General features: G+C 39.5%; 1 protein-coding gene across 1 annotated transcript; it reads left to right on the forward strand.

Moving 5' to 3' along the window:
• Nucleotides 1-2,502: 2,502 nt before the first annotated feature.
• LOC123627309 (dentin sialophosphoprotein) lies at nt 2,503-7,880 on the forward strand. The gene is made up of 4 exons (XM_045536795.1): nt 2,503-2,553; nt 3,920-4,006; nt 4,149-5,114; nt 5,598-7,880. The coding sequence occupies exons 1-4, from the start codon at nt 2,503-2,505 to the stop codon at nt 7,878-7,880; spliced, it is 3,387 nt and encodes a 1,128-aa protein (XP_045392751.1).
• Nucleotides 7,881-11,436: the final 3,556 nt, after the last annotated feature.

Raw genomic sequence — 11,436 nt, forward strand, 5'->3', positions numbered from 1 at the left:
ATAGACACGGTGACACTTTATAACCCCACATCAGGGATCCTAAACAGTGATTGGTTGAGAAAATTATCAAACTGAGTTTAAATTTCAGCAGGTGCAAAATTGTCGTGCAAAAGTCCAGGACAGTGTGCCACTTTCAGTCTTGAAAGAGAAAGTTAAGAAATTCTGGATTTTCACAGTCCCTTTGAAGGCTTGTAAGGTAAGATGGAACATTCTTTTTACCCAGAACCAACTGATTTCTCTAGAAAGAACTTTGAATTTCAGAGAAGCCCAGTTGATTTTAAGAAGTGAATAACCCTTTGTAATTGGGCCTTTTTCTTTCCTTTTGACTTGTCATATGGAGAGCGTGTTTTAAAGGATAATGGAAAACTACGTGGTAAGGGATAGATGTGGTGAAAGAAAGACATGTTCCTGAAAAATTGGCAAACTGGGATGGAAATTTGGTAGTTATCTGATCACGTTGATTAGTTTTGATAAAAAATGAGATAACTCATTTTTAAAATCCACCTTGGGCTTTCAAACAAGGTTCCATTTAGGCTTTGCTTTTCACTATTTTATTATTTACTTGTCCAAACTAACTTGGTAATTGCTAAATCTCATTTCGTGTGTGACATAAGTGAGATTTATGAAAAACAAAATAATCTGAAGGAGGTTCACATAATTTTGAAGCCTCTGCTTCAGGCTGACAATACATAGAGCCCTTGCTATAGTCTTTCAAGCCATTTACCTGCCCTGGCGAACAGTGACAGGTGTCATCGTGTCATTGTTCTGGAGTGGAGCTGAGAGAGAGCCAACATGGTCAGATTGCTGGATTGCAGCTTGCAAACACGATGCACGTAACTCTGGCCTTGGATACAGGTACCTTTCCAGGACACCATGGCTCCTCCAAATCACAGTTGACAGTGGCCTTCTGCAGAGTCTATGTAATAATGAAGTTTAGGAGTACGAAGTACAGTATCTAACCCCTGCTTAGTAGATAGCTGGCCTTCAACATTTTGTCCTAGAGCTCGGCACTACACTTGTCATGGGGTCACCTTGGCCTCATTTTAGTCCATAGCATTTTTGAAGGACATCTAGTTATTCTTGCCTTCCTACTCAACAACTACAAGACTAAGCACTTTTTTTTTTCTCAGCAGTTTTGGAACTGTGTCCTTTCTCCTGTAAGAAGATGCCAATAATTCTTATGGCAGTTGATATTCACTGACTTTCTTAGTATATTTCCACTATTACCATTATATTCGATCAAGGCCATTTTGACATGCAGCATCAGAATCTATAAATCCAGTGGGAGTTCATGCAACAGGAGTAAAACTCTTCTTTCCTCTCTATGGTCATAGAACCATTACATCAAGAAATCCAGGTCTGGGAAGCGGGTGGTGGGTGACAAAAAAAAAAGAAAAGAAAAGAAATCCAACTTGCAATATACAGAAACTTAAATTTTTGATTCACATAGATTACACAATGTCTATTCCAACTTATCAAAAATATATATTTAGACCACTGCTGGATATGAATTCTAACAGGGATGAAGGATGATGTTTTTAGAAGTGCCACATAATAATTGCTATCATTGATCAGGAGATTGTAAAATGCCTGAAACAGTGTTAGCTATTGCATATATTAGTAGATATTTATTTATCAACAACATTCACAAAATGGCTTTTTCTGTACTTTGTATTGGAATATAACCATCACCAAGACATTCTCCTGGGCCTTAGGAGCTTGCAGTAGGGCAGGGAAACCTATAGGTAAACAGGCAGTTTTAAAACAGGGTAATGTGTTACCAGTGAGGTATATAGAAGCTACTGGGTGCAAAAGAAGAGAGACACCAAACACCCTTTGAAGTGGAGTCAGAGAAGTCTCAGAGATCATTCTTCTGTCAAACCTTGGGATAATCCTGAGCTGCGGGTATTGTTATTATCCCAGATGAAGGGAACAAAAGCTTCATAAAGCTACTTAAATTTCTCAAGCTTACATAGCAAGTAGCAGAGGTAAAATTTGAACCCAGGTCTCAGACTCCAAACCCCATGTTCTTTCCCCTAGCCTAGGCCCCCTCATGTTAGTGATTTCCTTCTCTTAAGGTCTAGTACAGCCAAATTCTATAGATTTGGGGGGAGCATTATAAGTGCTTTATTTTTTAAGCACAGCCTTAGCAGAATGAGTTAATACTTGATTAAAACTATAAAGAAGAGAGAGATGTTAACAACATCAAGAAGGACAAAGTTATCTGCATGGATGTTCCCCTCCATTGGTGCAGGCAGGAAAAAATCTAGGAAGCTACGCTAGTGCTGAGCCTGACGATGCCACCATATGTCTCCAAACCACACCAGGTATGTTCTGGAACATCATGTCTTCTTCTTGCATCGGACACATACTCCCTGCCCAGGAAAAGGGCAAATGCTTACAGGTCAAAATAATATATTTCTGTGGTTATCATCTTTTGCTTTATAAGTAATTTTGTGCTGTTTTTTTTTAAACAGCCACTGATTATTATTCCTAAAGAAAATGAAGATATTTATATATTTTTGCATTTGGGCTGTCGCATGGGCCATTCCAGTAAGTATGCTTTTCTCAGAAAACTTCCTCATTTTGATATCTCTTTTAACCAAACACGTATTCACACACACGTGTAGACATACACACATACATATGAACTTCCTTAAGACTTTGCTGACAAGCTGAATCTAAACATTTAGATTTGCACTAAAGGCTTTTTGAACTATCGTTGGGGTCGCAACAAACCAAAAATGCTCTCCAATTCATGCTCCCAGTCATCTAATTGAAACTCATGTCCTGCCAGAAGGATTATTATTTTAAAAATTTATTCAGATTAATTTACATTTAATGCCCAGAAGTCATAGAGACTTTGTCCATCTTTGCTTCATGCCCTGTGAATTTCATTCTCATATCACCAAAGTCTATGCTGTTTAGGAAGTTTTCAAGAAAGAATAATGGGAAAAGGTAGGATTTTTCCAACATGTGAGATAACTAATGTTTCACACAGAGAGTTATGATTTATGTGCTCAGTGTGGAAAATTTAGAATCTACTGATACACACACACACACACACAAAATTAGGACAATTAAACCATTTTTAATTTTATTAGCCAGCTTCTAAGTTTAACATTTTCATATACTTTCATAATACCAGACATTTGGTGTTTACGTCGCTGAGAATTTTCTCCAGTACTTCCATTGTGCTCTTACAGAGCACAGAAGTAGTGTATTACTTGCTTGATTTTGCTTCTGTAAGAGGCTTGTCGCACAAAACCACCAAACATCTATCTCTTTGTCTTTCTAGAAAGACAGTTGAGATTAGTGATCTGGTCAATACTTCAATAAAATTGGTAATACCATGGTGAAAATATCCATATGCCCAATCTATTTATTTATTTATTTAGAAATTCTGGCTTTATTTTTTCTATATAAATTATTTATTTATTTTTTATTTCAGAATATTACGGGGGTGCAAACGTTTTGGTTATATCAGTTGCTTTTGTACCATTTGAGTCAAAGTGATGTGTGCCCATCCCCCAGATAGTGTGCATTGTACCCATTATGTATGAATTTACCCATCCCCTCCTCCCCCCACCACCTGCTTGATTTCCAGTGAATGTTATTTCCGTATGTGCACATAAGCATTTTTTTTATTTCAGCATATTATGGGGGTACAAGTGTTTAGGTTACACATGTTGCCTTTGCCCCACCCAAGTCAGAGCTTCAAACGTGTCCATCCCCCCAATTTAAATTATATATAATGCTGTAAGAAGCCACTTCTCTTTTCTACCTGATTAGATGATACTTTGGCCTTTGTGTTATACATTTTTTTCTTTATTGAAGGAAAAATGTGTGTTTGTGTGCATGCAAATACATATACACAAAATAAGAATGTTTTCAATATCCAGTGTTTTCCCTTTGGCAGGTTCCTCAAATCAAACCATTGGAGAGACACGCTGTTGAAAAAGCTGTGAATTTAAGTCTTCTAGAAAAATCAAAAGTGCCAATACAGGTAGAGGACATAAAATGTGTTTCCTTTTATTTTCTATTCCTAAGCTGTTTTTGGTTTCTATTAACTTCCCTCAAATTGCAGTCTGCTTTACTTCAAGATGATTGATACTTATAATTTATTCTGAATTGTTTCTCTTTTACAGGATGAGTTCCATGCCAACGATACCACCAGAGAAAGTGGGGTCCCCACGCATGACAGTGAAAGACCAAGGCAATGGTATACCCAAGATGGTTACAAAGGAGAAGGGAATGGCTCTGAGTGGGCAGAAGCAGGAGGGAAGAGTTCCTCTACATATCACACATTAGCAAACGGAGAGGGGACTACTGAGGATTGGAATGGGGGCACAGGAAAACCAGAAACATATGGTCATGATGGGATACATGGAAGAGAAGATAACACCACAGCAAATGGCGTTATCAACAATGCTGGAGCAGCAAATGGAAGCAATATTGATGGAAATACTGATATGGCTACAAACGGGGATATTGGAACTACAAGTCTGAGTGAGGATGCCACTATTGTCCAAGAAGATGGAACCCAAGTAGCTGGAAGCAATAATAGTACAGGCCATGAGGATGAAATAAATAATAATTCCTGTGGAACTGGGAATGGTACGGGAGCAATAACACCTCCAATAGAAGGCGAGAGGAATGGGAACAAGGAAGCTGAGGTGACTCCAGGCAATGGAGAAGATGCTGGTCTGGATAATTCTGATGGGAGTCCTAGCGGGAATGGAGCAGATGAGGATGAAGATGAGGGTTCCGGTAATGATGAAGGTGAAGATGTAGGGCATGGAGAAGAGGGCAGCAACAACAGCAAGGGCCAGGAGGGTCAGGACCATGACGAAGAAGATGACAATGACAATAGCATAGGTCAAAATTCGATTAGTAGTGAAGGCAATGACCCTGAAGACGAAGAAGATCCCCTTAATGACATTGATGGAGAAAACACCTCCAAGAGTGAGGAGGATGCTGACCGTGTTCCAGAAGACAATGGTAGCCAAAGAATAGAGGACACCCAGAAACTCAATCACCAAGAGAGCAAAGGTGTTGAGAATGGAATCACCAAAGAATCAGAGCCAAATGCTATTGGGAAGAGCCAAGATAAGGTTGGTTTGTGAAGGCGATTTCTTTCAATGGCAGTTTAAATTCTTCCTCTCCATCCACTGAGGATATCACAAAAATAAATTATGACGAGCATCTGTGTATTTTTGCATCCATACCATTTGAATATTTAATGGGAAAGCTAGAGTCCTCAGTAGACTTTGATACAGAACGATTTTAAAAATCAGACATTGCCGAAAATTCGGTTACAGTTCTAGAAAAGTCTCATGCTCAATAATGGATTCACCATGCAATTTTGTAAAAAAGTTCCTACTGGGCAGGAATGGGGATCTGTTGTTAAAGAATCTAAACACCAGAATACTTTTAAATACTGAATAAAGCCTGTTTTCATAAATAACTGTTTGTGAAGTACTGGAAGCTGAACTCCCATTCCAATGGTCACTTTTCCCAGTCCTTCTTCCTTAGATCAATGCAATTTTGCAGCAAATATTAACTAATTAATTATTCTTTTCTCCACCCTTCCATAGGGAATAGAAATCAAAGGTCCCAAAGGTGGCAGCAGAAATACTACCAAAGAAGCTGGGAAAGTCAATGAAGGTAAAGACAGTAAAGGACAGCATGGATTGAGCATGGGCAAAGGAAGTGTCCAGACACAAGGAGAAGCTGACACTATACAAGGACCTGGCCAGAAATCAGAACCAGGAAATAAAGCTGAACCCAGGAAAACAGGTAGCGACAGCAATAGTGAGGGATATGACAGTTACGATTTTGATGATGGACCCATGCAAAGAGATGATCCTGATAGCAGTGATGAGTCTAATGGCAGTGATGATGCTAACTCAGAAAGTGACAATGACAGCAGTAGCCCAGGAGATGCTTCTGATAACTCAGATGAATCAAAAGATAATGGCAATGACAGTAACTCGAAAGAAGGAAGTGATGATGGTGATAGCACATCAGACTCTAATGACAGTGACAGTAATGGCAATGGTAACAATGGGAGTGACGACAATGACAAGTCAGACAGCAGCAAAGGTAAATCAAACAATAGTGACAGCAGTGACAGCAGTGACAGTAGTGACAGCAGTGACAGCAGTGACAGTAGTGACAGTAGTGACAGCAGTGACAGCAGTCATAGCAGTGACAGTAGTGACAGCAGTGACAGCAGTGACAGCAGTGATAGTAGTGACAGCAGTGACAGCAGTGACAGCAGTGATAGTAGTGACAGCAGTGACAGCAGTGACAGCAGTGACAGTAGTGACAGTAGTGACAGCAGTGACAGCAGTGACAGCAGTGATAGTAGTGACAGCAGTGACAGCAGTGACAGTAGTGATAGTAGTGATAGCAGTGACAGCAATAGCAGTGACAGTAACAGCAGTGATAGCAGTGACAGTAGTGACAGCAGTGACAGTAGTGACAGCAGTGATAGTAGTGATAGTAGTGACAGTGACAGTAGTGACAGCAATGACAGCAGTGACAGTGACAGCAAATCAAATAGCAGTGACAGCAGTGATAGTGACAGTAAGTCAGACAGCAGCAATAGCAGTGACAGTAAATCAGACAGCAGTGACAGTGACAGTAAATCAGACAGCAGTGACAGCAGCAATAGCAGTGACAGTAGTGACAGCAGTGATAGCAGTGATAGCAGTGACAGCAGCGATAGTAGTGACAGCAGTGATAGTAGTGACAGTGACAGCAGTGACAGTGACAACAAATCAAATAGCAGTGACAGCAGTGATAGTGACAGTAAGTCAGACAGCAGCAATAGTAGTGACAGTAAATCAGACAGCAGTGACAGCAGCAATAGCAGTGACAGTAGTGACAGCAGTGATAGCAGTGACAGCAGTGATAGTAGCAATAGCAGCAGTAGCAGTGACAGCAGCGACAGCAGCAATAGTGACAGCAGCGGTAGCAGTGACAGCAGCAATAGTGACAGCAGTGACAGCAGTGACAGCAGCGATAGCAGTGACAGCAGCGATAGCAGTGACAGCAGCCATAGTAGTGACAGCAGTGACAGCAGCGATAGTGACAGCAGTGATAGTGACAGCAGTGATAGCAGCGACAGCAGCAACAGCAGTGATAGTAGTGACAGCAGCAACAGCAGTGACAGCAGTGATAGTAGTGACAGCAGCGATAGCAGTGACAGCAGCGATAGCAGTGACAGCAGCCATAGTAGTGACAGCAGTGACAGCAGCGATAGTGACAGCAGTGATAGTGACAGCAGTGATAGCAGCGACAGCAGCAACAGCAGTGACAGCAGTGATAGTAGTGACAGCAGCGACAGCAGTAACAGCAGCAACAGTAGCAACAGCAGTGACAGCAGTGATAGCAGCGACAGTAGCGACAGCAGTGACAGCAGTGATAGCAGTGACAGCAGCGACAGCAGCGACAGCAGTGACAGTAGCGATAGCAGTGACAGCAGCGATAGTAGTGACAGCAGTGACAGCAGTGATAGCAGTGACAGCAGTGACAGTAGCGACAGCAGTGACAGCAGTGACAGCAGCGACAGCAGTGACAGCAGCGATAGTAGTGACAGCAGTGACAGCAGTGATAGCAGTGACAGCAGCGACAGCAGCGACAGCAGTGACAGCAGCGACAGCAGCGATAGCAGTGACAGCAGTGACAGCAGTGACAGCAGCGATAGTAGTGACAGCAGTGACAGCAGTGACAGCAGCGACAGCACATCTGAAAGCAGTGATGAGAGTGACAGCCAGAGCAAGTCTGGTAATGGCAACAACAATGGAAGTGACAGCGACAGTGACAGTGACAGTGAGGGCAGTGATAGTAACCACTCAACCAGTGATGATTAGAACAAAAGAAAAACTCACAAAATTCCTTTTGTAAAACATTTGGTGAGTAATTGGTGGGTAATAACAATGGCCAAGAAAGTAAAGAAAGGGGAGAAATACACAGAAGACGCAGGTAAACATCCCCGGAAACAACTGGGGGAATCAAGTCGAACTGTCGGATTTGGAACCAAGTCCCAGCGCCTGCATAGAGAGGATAGTAACGCATGACCTTTGGTACATGCATGTTAAAAGAAATTGTTCTGAAAATATTTTGTTAAAAGTGTAAATCTAAACATAAAAGAACAATACACAGAAACCTCAAGTAATCACTAAGTAATTTCAGTTTAAATGTCATATGCTTTAGAGAATGTAGCAAGAAAACACATAAGCAACTGTGGCATTGCCTTAGGCCTCCAGTAGTTACATATTTGTAGACACGGTCTGCTTACTGCTGAGTAAAAGATGCTATTCTGTGATATCCAGCTTGGCTGCTGATTTATTTGCTTGTTCTATGGAAGAAATATATTTGTAACATGAAAAAAAAATCACAGCGACTATTTAACCTATGTGGGCCATGGGAATAATCTTTCTAATGATCAGAGTAGTTATAAATTACAGAAATTCTAAAGAGTGCTACTCAGGAAAGAATTCAGAGGCTGGTTGATGTATAAAATCTGATGGATAACATCTGATCTTAAAATCTGACATATCAGATTACATTTTGGCAAACCACTGGAAATTTAGAACAAAGTGCCTAAAACTATCGAGGAACCTGATGCAATGCTTAGAACAGTGTCTGGATTCCAGTAGCCACTCTCCAAATATTAATAAGGAAATGAATACATGAATGAAGGACTTTGGGGGAGTGTCACTTTTCGAGCTCTATGTTTAGAACTCTGCTAAGTGGTGTCAACAATGTGTCCTCACATCAGTCTCACCAAGTCAAATTTGGTTCACGTTTTCCTTTTAAACCTCGACGTGCCAAAACTTCCGAACCAGACCCTAAGACTCCCTTCCCGCTATTAATCTCTTTAATAAACCCAAAATTTCCAGTGGGTAATGCTTTGGAAAACTTCTCTTTCTTATTTGAGAGTCATTTATGCAGTTACAATGTGAGCAAAGATCATTCAGCTTCTGGATAAATGAGGGTAATTCTTAGGCTTGAGGTGAAGCCCAAATCCTAGAAAATGAGGATCTTAATGGTGTATGAGAATACAGAGTGATATATATATTTTTTTATTTCAGCATATTAGGGGAGTACAAAAGTTTAGGTGATATTTTAATAGGATGGAGACATAATTTATCATCTAAACTAGGGCATTTTTGAGAGTAGAAGGGGTAATGTGAGTAATTACATAGGGACAGGAGGTATAAATTTTGATTGTCCCAGGGAAACTGGAGAAACTATGACCCTAACTCATAAACCTACAGGGTATTTATCAAGATCTGGTAGAGATGCTTTGTAATCCCCCACTTTTTCCATATAGGCAATTATCTTAGATATGTTCAAATTCAAAGCTAGAAATCTATATAGTGAATTTATGAATGCAACTTCTTTAATGTTAATTTTCAACCAGTCATTAGTTGACAATTTATGTTCTAATATTAGGCATATTTTACACAAAGAGTTTCAAGAAGTTTTTGGATTTTTTTTCCTTCCTCCTTCTTCCTTTATGCAAGAATTTCTTAGTTAAGAGATCAACATCGCAAGAAATATTGTTGCAAGCTTTAAAAATACTATCAGTAAACTTTTTGGTAACTCTTAATAGTGTAAAATGTCAGATTGCTACTAAATCACAGTCAGGTAATGACTCCAAACTTCTTTCCTTAAAATATGCTCAAGGTTTTTAATTTATTTAAACTTTGGGGTTTATTTGTCTGTTTGTTTCATTTTGTTTTAATCTGTAAAGTCCTGCCTTTAGTATCTGTCACACTTATTTCAAAAGGTTGTTACGGGCACTAAGTTCCACAATGGATGTGGAACTCTTTGTAAGCTGTACAAGATGTAAATGAAAGGGACAAATTTTGCTGTTATAATAAGTATCTATTTGTACAACTGCTCACAAGGAATACTCCCTTCATTCTAATGAGTTTTCAAATATTTACCCCCTCCATCACAAAATCTGATGTATAATATTATATTTCTTTTACAACTGAGCTATTTTTAATTGAAAAAGCAATATATGTATATACATAAAATAAAAATTTCAAATGCTATGAAAAGGTATTACAAAAGTATTAAATCTTGACCAGTCTAGACTCCCAGGCCTCTATTTCTCATCCCGAGGGGGAATTTCTGTTACTAATATCTTGTAAAGTGTTTCAGAAATATTATATGCCCATATGTCCCCCTTTTAAAAATATGTGGAAGTCTACTATACACAATGTGCTCCTCTTACTCTTTTCAGCTTAACAATATATCTTAAATATTGGTTCAGAGCACACAGATCAACCTCATTCTTTTTTCTACAACTATTTTGATTTCATTTTATGAAGTACCATGAAGTATTTAATCTGCCTTTAGTGTTCCATCACTTTCTAAGCCATTTCCAGTCTAATAATAGTCTCGGCAGATATTACCTGAGATAATAGCCTAAGCTGGATAAATATTAGCCGGTTCTTATAAAGATTCTACCTTAAGAAGTTTTTCAGGGGTGAAGGGTGTTCAGAATCAGGGCTGATCTCAGAAATGAAGAACGACTGTGTTCTGGATTTTCTTTAATAATCACATCTGCTCTGACTTCTGGACCATCGAGGCAAGAATGGTGCAGACACGCTGCAAAAGAACATAGATACTTTGAACAGAAGAAGTCTGGTATTAGGAAACAAAATTTATTTTCAGTTATGTTCTGGAATAAAGCTTAATAAACTATCTACTAATAGTGCCCATAAGGGCAGTATTTTTCTTAACCTGCAGGTTGCCGCTCATTTAGTAGATCACAATATTAATTTAGTGAGTCATGACAAATATTTTGTAAAATGAGAGAATAAAAAAGAAAATTCACAGTTCATCATATGCAGTGCTTAGTGAAACTTGGTCATCTCTATCTATATCTGTACACATATAGATACATACACACATCTGTATGTGTGTATGTCTATCTAAGTCTACATATACTAGGACATGATGTAAAATCTTTTTCTTACTGTTGGTTGCCATTAAAAATGTTCGAAAGCCATTGGTTTAGAAAAGCCTTGCTGCTAGTAATCATTTTATATTTGCTTTTCACATTCAGTTTCTTCCGTATAAACCCCTAAGTTTCTTACCCACTTTTGAAGCAGAGATTAAAAGTAGAAAAGAAGCCGGACGCAGTGGCTCATGCCTGTAATCCTAGCACTCTGGGAGGCCAAGGTGGGTGGATCGTTTGAGCTCAGGAGTTCGAGACCAGCCTGAGTAAGAGCGAGACCCCGTCTCTACTAAAAATAGAAAGAAATTATATGGACAACTAAAAATCTATATAGAAAAAATTAGCCAGGCATGGTGGCACATGCCTGTAGTCACAGCTACTTGGGAGGCTGAGGCAGGAGAATTGCTTGAGCCCCGGAGTCTGAGGTTGCTGTGAGCTAGGCTGATGCC

The sequence above is a fragment of the Lemur catta genome, chromosome 24 (assembly GCF_020740605.2).
Source record: "Lemur catta isolate mLemCat1 chromosome 24, mLemCat1.pri, whole genome shotgun sequence".
NCBI lineage: Eukaryota > Metazoa > Chordata > Mammalia > Primates > Lemuridae > Lemur > Lemur catta.